Source organism: Diospyros lotus, chromosome 10, assembly GCF_014633365.1.
Source record: "Diospyros lotus cultivar Yz01 chromosome 10, ASM1463336v1, whole genome shotgun sequence".
Taxonomy (NCBI): domain Eukaryota; kingdom Viridiplantae; phylum Streptophyta; class Magnoliopsida; order Ericales; family Ebenaceae; genus Diospyros; species Diospyros lotus.
The window spans coordinates 25,203,624-25,220,612 of NC_068347.1; the positions used below are offsets into that span (position 1 = coordinate 25,203,624).

At 37.7% G+C, this 16,989-nt stretch overlaps 1 protein-coding gene across 1 annotated transcript in view; it reads left to right on the plus strand.

The window, feature by feature from the left end:
* LOC127811201 (pentatricopeptide repeat-containing protein At5g55840) overlaps nucleotides 1-16,989 on the plus strand; it is a 119,863-nt gene that overhangs the window by 9,709 nt on the left and 93,165 nt on the right. Inside the window, exons 5-9 of the mRNA XM_052350909.1 lie at nucleotides 2-3,318; nucleotides 3,543-3,644; nucleotides 5,378-5,541; nucleotides 5,634-5,898; nucleotides 12,184-12,256. Of these exons, the coding sequence (XP_052206869.1) occupies nucleotides 2-3,243 (3,242 nt within the window). The 3' untranslated portion in view covers nucleotides 3,244-3,318; nucleotides 3,543-3,644; nucleotides 5,378-5,541; nucleotides 5,634-5,898; nucleotides 12,184-12,256. The remainder of the gene's footprint in view (nucleotide 1; nucleotides 3,319-3,542; nucleotides 3,645-5,377; nucleotides 5,542-5,633; nucleotides 5,899-12,183; nucleotides 12,257-16,989) is intronic.

Here is a 16,989-nt window from a genome sequence, read left to right on the forward strand (position 1 = left end):
GGTCCGGAATTGGAGAATAGTATCTACACGATTCTCACTATAGACCGGTGGGAATCGCTAAATCACATGGAATACAAACTGAGTTCGCTTAGACCAGTTCATGGAAGGCTGGCTGTGAAATTCCTCAATTGGGCAGTGAGACAACCTGGTTTGGATATTTCTCACATCACTCATGTATTTTGTATAACAACCCACATACTGGTTAGAGCTAGAATGTATGACCATGCCAAGTCAATTTTGACACATTTAATTGAAATGGGTATTGGGTCAGATTCTGTTTTTGGTGCCCTCGTGGATACCTACCCTCTTTGCAATTCCAACCCATCCGTTTTTGACATTTTGATTAGGCTTTATGTACGGAAAGGCATGGTTCAAGATGCTATAGAGATATTTAATTTGTCGGGTTTGAGAGGGTTTAGGCCATCAATTTATACTTGTAATATGATGTTGTCTGCAGTGGCAAAGGAGCGGTCTTCAGGGGCTGCTTGGTCAGTTTTCAAGCAATTGCTTGCAAGAAAGATTTGTCCTAATGTTTGTACATTCAATATACTATTACATAGATTATGTGCTGATGGAAAGCTTAAGAAAGCTGGTTATCTCCTAAGGAAGATGGAAGAAGCTGGTTATGTTCCTACTATAGTTACGTATAATACTTTGATCTATTGGTATTGCAAGAAGGGACGGTATAAATTAGCTTCAGAGCTTATTGATCATATGGAGCATAAGGGCCTTCAAGCAGATGTGTGTACGCATAACATGATTATAGATGATTTTTGTAGAAACCATAGAAGTGCTAAAGGTTATTTATTAATGAAAAAAATGAGGAAGAAGATGATTTTCCCAAATGAAGTCACTTACAATTCTCTTATTAATGGGTTTGTAAGGGAGGGGAAGCTTGGAATTGCTACTAAGGTTTTTGATGAGATGTCAAAATTCAATCTTTTACCAAATCGAATTACTTATAATGTTTTGATTGATGGGCATTGCAAGGGAGCTAATTTTGGAGAAGCTATGAAACTTTTGGCTAGGATGGAAACAGTAGGATTAATGCCTAATGAAATTAGTTATGGCGCTATTTTGGATGGGCTATGCAAATGTGGCAAGTTAAATGCAGCAAGAAGGCTTCTTGACAGAATGAGAAAGAATTGCATTGTTATTGGTTGTGTTTCATATACTATGTTGCTTGATGGGCTGTGCAAAAATGGGAGGCTGAATGAAGGTGTGCAGTTGCTTGATAAGATGTTCAACTATGGTGTGAGGCCTGATATTGTTACATACTCAGTGCTTGTAAATGGATTTTGCAGGGCAGGAAAGATAACCAAAGCGAAGGAGATAATATGTAAGATGTATAAAGCAGGACTTGTACCAAACAACATCATGTATTATACTTTAATCTACAACTCTTGCAAGCAACAAAATGTTATTGAAGCGTTGAAAGTTTATTCAGTTATGAACCACAGTGGTCATGATGTGGACCTCTTCACCTGTAACCTGTTGCTTGATTCTCTTTGTAGAGAAGGAAGGGTGCAAGAGGCAGAGGGTTTCATGCATCACATGATTAGGATTGGCATGGTTCCAAATTCCATCACTTTTGATTCTATTATAAATGGCTATGGAAACATAGGTGATGCATTAAAGTCATTTTCCTTGTTTGATGAAATGATCAAGCTAGGTCATCAACCTAGTCTTTACACTTATGGGAGTCTACTAAAAGGAATATGCAAAGGAGCAAGGCTGGAAGATGCTAAGAAATTCATAGATAAACTTCAATACATGCCTCGTGCCATGGATGTTGTTTCATACAATACGTTACTGGCTGAGATATGTAGATCTGCCAATATGCAACTAGCAGTAATCCTTTTAGATGAGATGATCCAGAATAATGTTCTTCCTGATAGTTACACATATACTACTCTGCTTGCTGGGTTATGTAGGCAGGGCAAGGTCGTTTCCTCAATTCTTCTATTTGGGCAGGCAATGGAAACGCAGAAGTTATTTCCAAGTCAGGTTACCTACACCTGTTTAATCCATGCACTTCTCAAGGCTGGCCAGCCAAAGGCTGCTGCCTATTTTTATGAAAACATGGTCAACAGAGGCCTATGCCTTGATACAATTGCCTTTAATGTAATTATTGATGGTTACTCTAGGATGGGACAAATGACTAAGTTGAATCATTTCTTTTCTCTGATAAAGAAAGGGATTTTGCGCCCTAATTTGTCTACATTCAACATCTTGTTACATGGGTATTCAAAAAAAAAGGATCTATCAAAATGCTTTGCATTGTACAATACCATGTTAAGGAGCGGGTTTGTTCCTGACAAAATAACCTGCTATTCTATAATTCTTGGACTTTGCAAGTCTGGTCTGCTGGAGATTGGGCTTAAAACTTTAAAGAAGATGATTGTAGAAGGAACTGTGGTTGATCGAATTACATTTAACTTGTTGATCACCCAGCTTGGTGAGAGAGGTGAAATGGAAAAGGCATTTGATCTGTTGAATACCATGAATTTGTTGGGAATATTTCCCGATGGAGAAACTTACAGTGCCATGCTTAAGGGACTCAAAAGAAAATTTGATTTCCAAGAATGTTGTAATATATTGTATGAAATGTTAGAAAAGGGGTTTGTTCCTACAGATAGAGAATATATCACTTTGATCTCCGGTATGTGTAAAGTGGGGGATATAAGAGGAGCATTCAAGCTAAAAGATGAAATGGAAGCACTTGGTGTTGCTTCCCGAGATTTAGCTGAGAGCGCTATTGTTAGAGGGCTTGTTCAGCTAGGGAAGACAGAAGAAGCAATGCTGGTTCTTGATTGTATGCTTCGTGTGCAACTCATTCCAACAGTTGCTACTTTCACAACTCTAATGCACCGGTTTTGCAAAGAATCTAACATTGCAGAGGCCTTAAAGATACAGGGTGTAATGGAACTTAATGGTGTGAAGCTTGATGTTGTCGCTTACAATGTCCTTATTGCAGGTCTCTCAACTAATGATGATATTGCACATGCATTTGAATTATATGAGGAGATGAAGCAAAGAGGTCTCTGCCCCAATACCACAACTTATGCAGTTCTCATTGAAGCTATTTCTAAAGAAAGAGATATTGTGAAGGGAAAAATGCTCCTGATGGATTTAGAGGAGAGGGGATTGATATCTCAAGATGGAACTAATCAAAATTTGCTTGAGCAGTTGGAGATGGCTATGAAAAGGTTAAATCTTATAAGGTGCAAAAGAAAGAAATAGTAAAAATGTGAAGAGCTGGGCCAAGTTTTATGGCTAGCCATGTGACTATTGTCTGGAGGCTTTATGGGGAAAAATGTGAGTTGGGTGTTTCATTATTTAAAGTTTTAAACCAGTTACATTGATGGTGCCTAGGTGTGTATGCTGCTGTTGCAACTTGAACCTTCTAAGATGCGCAACTTTGAAATCTGACTTTTATTTTTCTTCATTCATCTTTTATTTACCTCATGCACTATATATTTGTCTCTAGGTTAAAAACAATTGGGCTGGTGTTTTATTTAGTTTATGCATTAATGTGACAGGAGGTTTATTGAAGCTTTAGGACTCCAACTGCAACCTAAACCTAATTTCTGTTCTCCATATTGGGTCTCTATCCTGCCAGCATGAGTAGTGACATGTGCCCAGTAAGTCTATTCTGTTATTCTTATTTCCTTGTTGCTTTATTACTTTGCTCCTGGAGCTGCAAGAGTGTAGAAAGGTCTTGTTCTAAAGTGTATGAAAGAGTGATTTAGATGGCTATTCAGTTCCATAGGCTGATGGTCCATGTTTGGATGTAATGAATGGAAGACAAGGAAATGGAAATTTAGTTGCCAGCTTTCATGGTTGGGGATTAATTACCACGGATCCCATTACTGGTAACCCCTTTATGTCAATGCCATTGATTTGTTTGGATCGGTTACCATGGTGTATTTGACAGATATGGAGAAGTGGTAAGTTTGCATACATGGCAGGCCTAAGATTATTTTTATAACTGAATAGTCTGTTAATGTGAGATTTCCATGGGGTGCGGGGATAAGATTCCCACTCTGTGTGATAATGTCATTCTGCCTATTCATGTCTACTCACACGCAAGGAAGAATGACTATTTATGTCCAGCCCCACACTTGAGCTTTAAATTGAGGAGCCATTTAACCAGATTACTAGTTGCTTCTCAGTTTCTGCCATCTCAACATAGTCTGAGTCTTTCATTGATTCCTTTGCTATGTTACATGTGATCTTTTTGAAAGTATGTTGTTTGACTAGCTAGCAGCTTTTGTTGATTTGGTAATAAGTCCTGCATGCAATATTTGAAAGTAATATTATTTTCTGTTTCTGTTTTGAACTCTAGTGTTCAGAAAATGTGATTGCAAATGAACTCTGTTTATTTCCAGTATGCTTTAATCATCATTAGTTCTATATTTGTAGTGGCTCAATTTCTAGCCAAAGAAGGAAAAGGACAGCTAGAATTTGTGGAAATCCATGATCTGCTAGAAACCCCTCTGATATATACACCTTAAAGAAGCAGAGCCTGTTCATTGACTTCATGGTTCGGCTAGTGGCTAGGTTCTTTGTTTAGTTTTATTGTTGTCTATGCTCAAAAGTTTATTTGGAGTTAAACGACAACAAAGTAAAAGCCTCCAAGAATATTATGGGGTGTTTAAGACACCACTTTTATATTATTTTACCCTTTACTTATAGGGCTAGATGAAATAATTGTTGTCTATGCCCAAAAGTTTATTCAGAGTTAAATGACTCAAGGTAAAAGCCTTTAAGAATATTACTGGTGGGTGAAACACCACTTTTATATTATATTTACCCTTTACTCAAATGGCTAGATGAAAGAATTATTAATATGCTGGGAGGATAAAATGCCTCTTATCTTTTCTTCTTGTTGTCTTGTTAATTTAAGGGGTGGTAAGTACAACATTCTGATCATCTTCCTCAAATAGCTAGCATGAGATTGTTCTCAAACTGTTATATTAATTTGGCTGTGATTACTAGAAGTGAAAAAAAGAAAAAAAAACAGCTACAAGGGATCTAATTCTTGCAACCATAGGTACTATTACTGTTGATAAGTTCACCCGTGCTTCCTGACCCACACTGCGAGCCTGCTACCTTTTCATTCTCAACTTGTTGTCCCAGTCTGATCATCTGGAGGAAATTTTGTATCACTTTGTAGTAATTGTTATTCATTAGTCTCAAAGTGATTTGCTTCTTACCCTGCCTTTTCTAGTTAGTATTGGTTTTCCAAGTATGTTACAACATGTGGCTCCTTTTGGACTGCACCGTTCCAGCCAGCCCATCTTTGTGCTCATTCACCATTACAATAAACATTAATTTTGAATCTTTTAAAGTATGACACATGAATATCATGTAGATTGCCAGAAGAAAAGTGATTAGTTGGACAAGCTCTTCACAAGGATGGTATAAATACCAAACCAGCCCTGGGAAATTTTTGAAAGAGAGACATTTCAAACGAAATTTGTAATGGGCATGCCATACCATACAATGGGTAAAGGTGCAACCTACATGCCTTCCCAAGTATTACTTTATTCCCTATCAAATTTTGTGATTCACTTAAAAGTTCCAAGACTCTGTAAGAACTTAAGTTAGAATGCTAATTTTGTTTACAGCAATTTACTTGAGGTGCTGGGGAATGGAAGTTTGATCTTGCTGTTGGACAACATCTTACAACCGAAAGGAACCCGATCATCTTTGGTTCACCTTCACCGAGAGGGACCTAGCATGGCTCCGGTGAAGGGTGTGGTCATGGCTCAAGCGTGGACGGATTAGGATCTCCACAATTGAGGAGACAGGCTAGTCACCCGAGTTGCAAGTTCGTGGGAGCTGCTTGGAGCTCATTTCATTGGACAATCGGCTGAAAAATCATCCTTGGAGGTATTTTGCTAAACCCTCGATGGTTGATTTTATTTTTGGATGCATGTGGATGACTTAATACCGGGTCTTGCAAGGGTTGTTTTTGCTTCCGTTGTTTGTTTTTGGTTTTGAAAATGTTTTAAAACCTGTGTACCATTGCATTGATTCACCAAGTGTTAGTTTTTGGCCTCTAGCCCGCATGTTCTTTCATAATGAACATCTGTATATCTCACAATTTTGTTGTGTCCATGATCTCGTGTACATCACATTGTGACCAGGGACACCTTTGATATATCAAAAATTGCATCCTATTGACTGTCCCACGGTGAATCTAGAAATTGACTTACCATACTCACAATAAATGAGATATCATGATGAGTGATTGTGATAAAATTAAGCTTGCCAATTGATTGACAATAGTGCCCAATGTTAGAAATAGGCTCCTCTTGTCCTAGAAGCAACTTAATATTTGGGTTTATGAGGGTATCCATAGGCTTACATCCAAGCATCCTTGTCTTCTTGAGGATATCCAAGGCATACTTTCTCTTAGAAATGTAGATTCATTTGCTTTGACCAAGTGTCATGTGCCTATTAAATAAAAGGCGAGAAGTAGAGGTAGCCGTAGCACATGGTAGTTAGCGGTTGTATAGGAGTTTTGGGCGGGAGCTATTCATTTTCGAATTGCCCACTTGTTGCCCACTTAATGGAGGAGATCAGTATAAATTTACACTGATCTCACTCTCAAAGGATGAATGAATTGAATCTTGAATTTCCCTCTACATTCTCCCACTCTCTCTTTCTTTCTCCGTAATTCTCTCTCTCTTTCTTTTCGATCAAGATATTCTATCCAAATTCTCCAGAATTCCTTGCGGAATTCTTAAGATAAACCTGTTAGCTCCATTGGATCTGAGAATTTGATATTAGAGCAATCCAAGCTAGGCGAAACGGTGAGAAGGATTGGTGATGGTTGACAGCACGAGGATGAAGAACATGGAGGCGCAACTACATCAATTCAGATCCACAGTATCGGACTTACAGGCAAGGGTGGATCAGTTAGAATTGGGATCAAACCGTAATCATGAGGCGATCATCTCCATTGATCGCAAATTGGATGGGGCGGTCAATCAAATCCGAGAAGTAGGAGCGCATATTCGAGAACAATTGCAAGGCTTCATGGTCATGTTCGCGTGATAACAACTGGTAAGCCTTTCCCTAGACTTCCCTCCTAGAGAGAGAGCATATCCGATCCTTCCCAACCATGGGATGAGTCAAAGGAAACATGGAACCTCTGAGGTGGGGGAGGAACTGGGAGAAACGGGAGATAATGCGGTTGGTCGAAGGCAGGGGTTGAATGACGGCCTTGGCCACCTAGGGATACCAATGCCAAAATTGGATATCCCCATGTTTGATGGGAGTACTCCTCGGTGGTGGATTAGACGATGTGAAAGGCCTTTGAGTGGTTTGGGATACCACAGCATTAGAAGGTAACAATGGCAGCAACTTACCTTAACAATGCTAGGGATGATTGGTATCAAGAATGGGCCAAGGCGAGGGAGGAATGCCGATGGGTTGAATTTGCAGCAGAATTTTGCGAGAGGTTTGGAGAATAAGGGATGACAGATGTGGTGGAGGAGGAGTTTAACAAAATCAAACAGAATGGATCAGTGACCGAATATTATAGGAGGTTTGAGGAGCTGAAGGTGTTGATGCTCAACCATAATCCTTACGTCATAGAGGCTTATTTCATCTCCTGTTTTATTAGTGGATTAAATGAGGAGTTAAGGCCCATGGTGAAAGTGTTGCAACCGCAAACCCTGAAGCATGCCACTGACAGTGCCCGGTTGCATGGGCTGACGGTGGAAACGCTCATGAAGAAACAACAAATCGTGAACAGAGGAGAAACACATAATGTGTTAACTCCCATTGGGAAGGTCGAGGGAAGAGAAACTTGGAAATGAGTACAAGGGGTGAGGAGTTTACCAATACTGGGCCTAAAGACAGAAAGGGAGAGGTTGATAGAGCAGAGGAGGCAGACTAACCTTTGTTTCAGATGTGGAGAACGGTGTTTTCCCGGGCACCAATGTAAGAAACAATTGCTTCTACTAGAAGGAGAGGAAGAGAATGGGGAAGAGGACGACATGTTAGAGATGCTGGAGGAAGGAGACGAAGATAATGGGGAGATCTCTCTACATGCCTTGAGAGGGTTGTGGCTAACAACAAAATCATCAAGGTAGAAGGGAAGGTAGGAGAAAGTAAGCTGATGATTCTCATTGACAGTGGGAGTAGCCACAGTTTTCTGGATGAAGTCACTGCCAAACGGTTGAAGTGCCCATTTATTAGTACATAACCGCTTACAGTAGCAGTGGTTAATGGAAGTAGGGTGATAAGTAAGTCAGCTTGCGCTAACTTTCGTTGGTAGATGCAAGGTGAAGAGTTTGAGACAGACCTGAGGTTATTAAAATTGGGGGGATGCGATGTGGTCTTGTGGGTAAACTGGATGAAGTAAGTGAGCCCCATCTGCTTCGATTTTAATAGGATGGAGGTGACTTTTGAGAAGGAAAGGAAGGGAATGACATTGGTGGGTAGCAAGGAAGTCCGGGTGTGCAAGATGATCATGGGCAAACGGCTGCAGAAGCTGCTCAAGCAAAAGCTAACCTAGGTGGCACAACTCTTCTCTATACAGATAGTGGAAGAAGGGGAGGAAGTAATGGAAGTAAAGATGGTGAACTATTACTGGTGGTCAATAGCCCCTCTTAAGCAGAGTGGGACGTAAATCAACTCGACCTACTTCATATGCTTTTGTTTGAATATGAGGATCTCTTTAGGGAGCCAACAACTCTACCCCTTCCCAGAACCCATGACCATTCCATCAATATGAAACCCAATTCTGAACCCTTTAATGTAAGAGCCTACCGATACCCTCTAGCCCAGAAAACACAAATTGAGCAAATGGTTAAAGAGATACTACAACAGTCCCTAATTCACCCTATCCACAACCCTTATGCATCTCCAATATTGCTAGTAAAGAAGAATGATGGGTCATGGCGTTTCTGTATTAATTACTGCCAACTAAACGCCATGACTATCAAAGACAAATATCCAATTCCATTCATTGACGACCTCTTAGATGAATTGAGAGATGCTACCATCTTTTCTAAGCTCAATCTAAGAGTGGGCTATCACCAGATTTGAATGAACCCTAAAGACATACCCAAAACTGCTTTTCGAATCCATCAGGGCCATTATGAGTTCTTCGTAATGCCCTTTGGCCTTACCAATGCTCCAGCTACTTTCCAATCCTTGATGAACCATATCTTTGAGCCTCACCTAAGAAACTTCATCTTGGTATTCTTTGATGATATATTGGTGTATAGCCGTACTTTTAATCAACACTTGACACACCTTAAGGCCACCTTTGAGATCCTTAGAGTCAACCAATTGCATATAAAGAGGTAGAAATGTGCTTTTACCCAAAGATAGGTGGAGTATTTTGGGTATATTATCTCTGGCCAAGGGGGTTAGCACAGATCCGAAAAAGGTAGCAGCTATGCAGTCTTGGCCATGACCTAACACCCTTAAAGCCTTGAGGGGGTTTCTAGGCCTAACGGGGTGCTATAGAAGATTTGTGAAGAACTACAGGATCATTAGTAGGCCCTTAACTCAATTATTAAAGAAGGAAGGTTTCAAGTGGGATGAGCAGGCAGAGGCAACATTTGAACAACTAAAGAGGGCTATGAGTGAGGCCCTGGTGTTGGGCCTACCTAACTTTAACAGAACTTTTGTGCTAGAAACAGACGCCTGTAAGACTGGAGTTGGGGCAATGTTAATGCAGGAAGGAAGGCCCCTAGCCTTTCTTAGTCAAGCTCTAGCTCCTAGACATATGGGGCTAAGCATATACGAGAAGGAGTTTATAATTGTATTGATGGCAGTGGACAAATGGAGGCACTACCTGGAAGGAGAGCTCAATTTGTGATCAAGACCTGAAGTTTTTGCTTTAGCAAAAGCTACAAAAGAAGGGTATGGCAAAACTGATGGGTCTTGACTACACTATACAATACAAGAAATGGAAGGATAATGTGGTGGCCAATGCATTGTCCAGATGTCAGGAGGAGGGAGAAGCAGTAGCCATAACTGCCTTGGTACTAGATTGGTATCAAGAGGTGGCTACCAGTTATGATACCGATGATCAGATCAAAGGGTTACTAGAGCAGCTGATCTTGAGCCTTACCAGCAAACATCTTGAGCCCTACCAGCAAACCAGGATATCTGCTTCAGAATGGGATTATCTAATACAAGGGGAGAATAGTGATTGGGAACAGACAGGACATCAAGCAAAGGAAATTCCAAACTCTCCATGAGTCCCCACTGGGGCATTCGGGGATTCAAAATACATACCATAAGGTAAAGCAACTCTTTTTCTGGCCTAAATTGAAGGAAGCTGTAGTTAAGTTTGTTATGGCATGCGATACTTGCAAGAGATGTAAGCATGAGAATGTAGCTATCCCCGGATAATTACAACCGTTAATGACAGTCTTATATGAGATAAAGGAAGGACCTTGTAGCTTACAACACCAAACTGTCAACTCATTTTCTTGATTGGTCAACAGTTTCTCAAAAGTTAAAAATTATTGATTGCTCTATAAATATTGTCAATAGTTTTTGTTATACAAAGAGTGCATGGAAACTTCGAGAGTCAGTGGATTATCCACTAATTCCCAAGTCACATGTCACCACCTGAGGCTCCATGGTTAGAAGTGTGAAGCTATTGATTGCCTCTCCATTATGCCTGTAAAAAGGTATATAAGAGATTAGAAGAAGAAAGAAGATGAGGCTCCATGGTTAGAAGTGTGAAGCTATTGATTGCCTCTCCATTATGCATGTGAAAAGGTCTATAAGAGATTAGAAGAAGAAAGAAGAGGCAAGAATGCTAGAAAAATTATACTTGCCTCCTCTGAATTTTATAGATGTGTGCATCGCTTACCCCTTACCATTAATAAATGCTTGTTAATATTTCTAAATTCTCAAAGTGCACCTTTCTCACTGTTATTATAAGAAATAATAACAAACAAAATTACAAATGGTCAATGATGACATCACTTTGTGTTCAATCGAACTTTTTCATTTGTTTTAGGCTCGATCAAATCTAGATCTAGAAATCTTTGGGTTCGATTGAAACCAAACCGAATGAATAATAAAGAAGTTTGAAGGTTTACAAAAAGAGAAAAGAAGAAGAAGAAGGTGATTTCTCTAGAAATACCAGTTACATCATCTCTCTAATAGAGAAAAGAAGAAAAAAAATTGAAAGCCCATTCAAAACCCAGAAATACCAGTTACATGATCTCTCAAATAACCTTGATTCACTTTTGTGCACCGCATTTCAATAGTGAATCAAAGTTATTTGAGAGATGATGTAACTTTGTATTTCTGGGTTTTGAAGGGGCTTTCAATTTTTTTTATTCAAAAACTGTAAATTTGGTGATTAGTGAATATCCTTTGGGCATTGTGGACATGAATCTATTAAGAAACTGAGTCACCTTAGATCTTTCTTCTTGTTTTATTTCCTCTCGATTTTGTATATCCCTGTAAATCTCAACTTGAGATCCTGATTTTTCCTTACAAAGAACTCCACTGGATATGCTATTATCCACATCAGTGGATAATAGCATTTTTCTTCCGATATTTAAATCAGACACTGAATACTTGAAGACCATATTGGAATGAGTGCTTATCTATGTATAGAGGAGTATAGAGCTTTCCTAGATCCCCTTGAATTAGGATTCTTTCACATAATATTTATCCTAATATTTCGAGATCTAATAATATTATGATTCTTTTGAATAACGTTTATCCTGATATTCTAGGATCCATTAGAATTAAGATCCTTGTAGATAATGTTTATCTTTTTTGTAAGTCTTGAAGGGATTTTTTGATGTCAGAATTATTTTGTTTGCACTTTGTTTGAAATCCCCTCGATTAGGGAAAAATTACATCTTTTTAGCTCAAAAATTGATTTTGGGCTTTCAAACTTTTTTAATAGACTTTTCCTTATGAAACACCAGAATTCAAAATTGGAACTCTCTAGAAATGGAATTAGAATTCCAATTCTATAAGAATTGGTTCCAAACAAACTATATGGTCATTAATGGTGGTAATGGATGAGGTTGTAATTCATAGAGAATTCAAAATTTTAATCCTACAATGTCATTAATGATTGTAATGAATGAGGTTGTTAGTGCCCTCTCCCAATCTATAAAGGGGGAGCTCTCTAGCAATGCAAAGCAATCAACTACCTCTTGTTTCTTGCAGCCATAAGACCAAGGCATGGGGAAGCCTTCTTTTCCGGTGGTTTTCTTGGTCATCATTTTGCTCTCTAGCTCCGGTATCTCTCTCTCTCTCTCTCTCTCTCTCTCTCCCCACACAAACACACACTGTTTGATTCTCTCTCTCTCTCTCTCTCTCTCCACACAAACACACACTGTTTGATTCACGCAACACTACTTTTATTAATCCTAATGACCCATGAGTTTTTGCAGGCTGTTTGATGCAGGTGGTGTTAGGAGACGGAGATCGTGCTATTAATATGTTTTGCACTAAAATAGAAGATTGCAAACAATTTAAATGCCCTAAAGGCCAGATGGCAATATGTGATAGAGGTGACTGTCGGTGTGTTCCGAAGGCTCATAGTTAGAGAACGAGGCCCCTCATGAGTTTTTTCTTATATATTAATGTTTCCTTTAAATAAGTTCAATAACAGACAAATAACAAAGTTTCTCTATATCTATTCTTTTTCCTTTTGCTTTACTATTTCATAATTAATTTGGGGACGTTGGTGTGTGCATTGGTGGACTGGAACTTTTTACACCATCGAATTTAATCATTGAACAACTTTATTTTGGTAACTGTTGGATAATGTCTCAAATTTCAAATAATCAGATATAATGATTTTCACGAGAAAACAAATTGGGAAACTAATTCTAAGTAAACAAAAAAAAAAAGGAAAAAAACGTAGAATTGTTGCTTATAATAGGTTTCTCAACTATTATCTAAAATTTCCTAGAAACCCAAATATTTGTTTCCTATAAAAAGTTGGGAAAGAAAGGCTTACCAACCATTGTGGAATTGGACTCAATTAATGTTGTCAGTTGGCTTAGCTCCAGAGGTGCTGGTTTTAATCGTTGAAGTGTTTGGGAAATTTTACATAAAATTGATGCTTTATCTTATAAGTAGTTGAATCTGTGAGTTGTTTTTTTTTTTTTTTTTTTTTAAAGTGAGAAATATTATTAAAATAATGATATAAGGATATCACACAAGAAACAACATGAACAAAGGCCAACATGAAACAAAGCACCCGAACCTCCGTACCAGCAAGCAACTCGAAATCAAAGCACTACAACCCAACCCAAACAATTGAAATGACATAGGATAGAGGAAGCCTCTAGAAGAATGGTTTCTAGAGCAGAATAAACAAGAGAGGAGCCCCAAAGCAAAGAATCCACGTTGAAGCATAGGGGCAATCAGTGCCGTACCTGAGATTTCAGGGCCCTGGGTCGAAATATAAAGAATGGGCTCCCAAATCATAGTGTACATTCAAAATTTATTTTTCATAATAAAATATAAAAAAATATTCATACTATATCAGAATAAAATTAAAAATTTTATAACTGATCAATTAAAAATTATTCTTCTTACAGTTTTAGAAGTAAAAATATTAATAAAATTTATATAATCGAGTTGTTCGCTAGAGATTTTCGTATCAGCGTTCAACAGATTTTTTTGGGGGGAGGATTGAGGAGAGATTTATATGAGGGCAAAATTGTTATTTTGACAAAGGGGCAAAATAATAATTTTATTTCAAATTTATGGGTCCCTAAATATGGCAAAATCAGGGGCCTGAGACAATGGGCTCTTGAAATTGGCTATAGGTTCGGGCTGGGACAGTCAAAACTTGCAAAGAAAAAAAAATAAAAGACTAACGCTAACAGAAACTGCCCAAAAGCCAAAGACAATTATAGCTCTCACCTGCAAAGAGCTTCCCAGATGAACCAAAAAGAACATGAATGGACTAACCAATGGGTACATCAAAGAACCAAACCTAAAATGGGAAAAGATTTCTGAAACCGCTAGAGAACTAGTAGAGACACCAAGAGAAGAGATCGATCTGCTAGAGATATAAGAAATAGCAGAGAGCAATTGGCCACCTGAAAAAATTAACCACCAAGTTATATGGGTAGAAAAGAATGGCTAGCTTGGTGCGAACTAGTTAGGCCCTTCACACTTAAGAAGAAACAAGGTCCGCTTGTAGAGTGTCTTATACTTTATTCTTTGAACCCTCAAAAAGATATGTAACCAAATTATTCAGTTTTAGCATTCAATGGATAATGTACATTGCTTAAACACCCAACCTTCATATGGTTTTATTTGATTCCGTTGCGTGTATATGATGTAAATTTTTTAAAAAACCTACAAAACCGTGTGAGATCCCAACATCTTTATCTATTTGTTATGTGTATTTTTAGACTGCATTGGGTGGGCCAAAAACGGGCCAAAGGCCAGCCCGATCATCCAAATCCTAGTCAGCCCAAGGTGAATCGAAGTCACATGTCGCTGCTCCAAATTCAGGCTGCGGAATGGCATGAGCAGCGAGTGGCGTGCCCAGCTTCCCACGAGCTTACTTAGCTCGCTCACGCGAGATTCGCGGGCTTATCAGAAACCCATCACAGCCTAGCAGAGAAGAAGTCAACCTTCCCAATTCAAAATAAATCAAATCCCTACAAAAGCAAAATCCGTTCCTGACTATGGGGAACTGATAAGGGTACTCAATTAACGCGATCTTATCTTCCTATTTGATAGATTATTCAAATTGTAAACACCCACACTATAAATAGGGGTCGAAAAACCACTGTAAAGGACGATCAATAATGTACTATCACTTTATCGAAATAATCAGAGAAATAGTCGTGGACTAGGCACCGTTCAGACCAAATCACGTAAAAATTTCTTTGAGTACTTCCTTTTCCTTTCTTCTTCATTGAAATCGTGTTTTACTTTAACTACTACGGGTAAATGAATCACGATCGACTGAATCCGAACGTCGACACTATCCATTCTCTTTCTTTTTCCTTTTCTTCTATTATTTTCTTTCTTGCGATTGTCGCTAATAGTAGTGCCATTACTTAACAAGAAGGGATATGTAATGCACGACAACAAACCTCAAAGGAGTCAGTAGCATTTTTAAAAAGAAAAAAAGTGGCTGGTTGTCTTTTAATTAAGGATAAATTTCATAAATCATTCCCGAGATTTAATTAAATGCATCGAGTACTTTTGTGTTTTTAAAAATTACACTTACCTCCTTTGAATTTTATAGATGTGTGGATGGCTTACCCCTTGCCATTAATGAATGCTTGTTAATATTTCTAAATTCCCAAAATGCACATTTCTCACTATTATTATAAGAAATCATAATAAACAAAATTACAAACGCTCAATGAGACATCATTAATGACTGTTGTTCGCAACTTGTTGAAGGATCTTTGAGTTCAATCGAACTTTTTCATTCGTTTTGGGCTCGATCAAATCTAGAGTTATGCAACCCCCAGGGGATTGTCTTCGAACCCCATTGATGGGTTCTACTTGTTGGAAATAATTTTTTGTGCTCTACTATTAATTGAAAAATATTTTATTTTGTTAAAATTAATTAAGTTGATAATATGGTCAATTATCTTTTAAGAGAAATGCACGAGATATTCGTTATTGATAGTGGTCCATCTAATGGTTAGTGACATATGTACATTAATTTTGAATTTAAGTGTGGTTTAAGGCAGAATATAGGTCATTATCTAATTAACTCGTAATGAGAGGGTTATTGGATAAATATTTTATTTACAGCTAATTTCTTTTTCTACTACTTTAAATAGTAACTAGTGTTCACTCGTGCGATGTAATGGAGGTATAATCATAATAAATTTGAAAGTTAAATTTTAATTAATATTAAAAAATTCATATATTAATCTTGAAAATATAATATCTTAAATCTTAATTAGTATTGAAAAAAAAATGCATTAGTCTTACATTAAATTAAAGGTAGTGATTGATTAATTATTAAAGTAAAATTATTTATTATATTATATATTTATTTATAAATTATAAATATAAATATAAATTAAAACTCCTAAATGTGAGAAAGCATAGATTTTTCAATGCTAATTAAAAATTTACTAGAAATTTTTAATTTTTGATCTTGGATAAATATTTTATTTAGGGCTAATTCCTCTTTCTACTACTTTAAATAGTAATGTTGGATTAGGGTTTTATGTGCTCAACTTTTGTATGCTTGTCCCATTGAGAAGTTGACTGTTTGAAAAGTGGGAGGAAGATTTGGTCAGCCAAAGATTTATTTTAATTTGAGATTTGCATTCATATTAGCGTAAAATCGAATCGTTCATAATCTTATTTTATGGCAAACACATATATGTTCATAATCTTTTGTCTATTTTGTGTATTCTATTTCATTCATACGATTTAATTTGTTGTTTAATTAAATTATTCTACACTACTATACCCCCATCGCTAGTTATTTGTTACCTGAAAGCCTCTCTTGTCACTCTTCGTTGGCTTCTCCACGTAGTGGAGCCCCATGTTTTAGTAATTGTTTCATGTCCATGTAGTTGCCAATCACACATGCCTTCATTGATTCATTTTTGTTAGGGGTGTGTATGAAGTGAAACCAAACCGACCGATTAGTGTTTTTTTTTTGGTTCGGTTGTTCAAAAAAATTATTTTTTTCCTTTTGCTTTGAAACCAAAATTTAAACAGAAAAAATTCAGAAGCTGTTAAATATTCGCCAAATTCAGCTGCTAAACGGTCCTGTAAATACAATAAGACAATAAAATACTAGATCCTACGGCAAAGAAGTTCAGAGTTAGTAATCGCTGCATCAATTCTTTTGATGAGAACATGAACTGAAGAATACGAGAGTAGTAGCTGCGGGTTGACGAGAAAGCGAACTGAGTATGAAGAAGACGATTAAATGAACTGAAGAAGATGACAGTGAGAGGAGCGGCGCAGAGAAGAAAACAAAGTAAGGTAAGGGTTAAGGGTTTGGGCTAAATATAG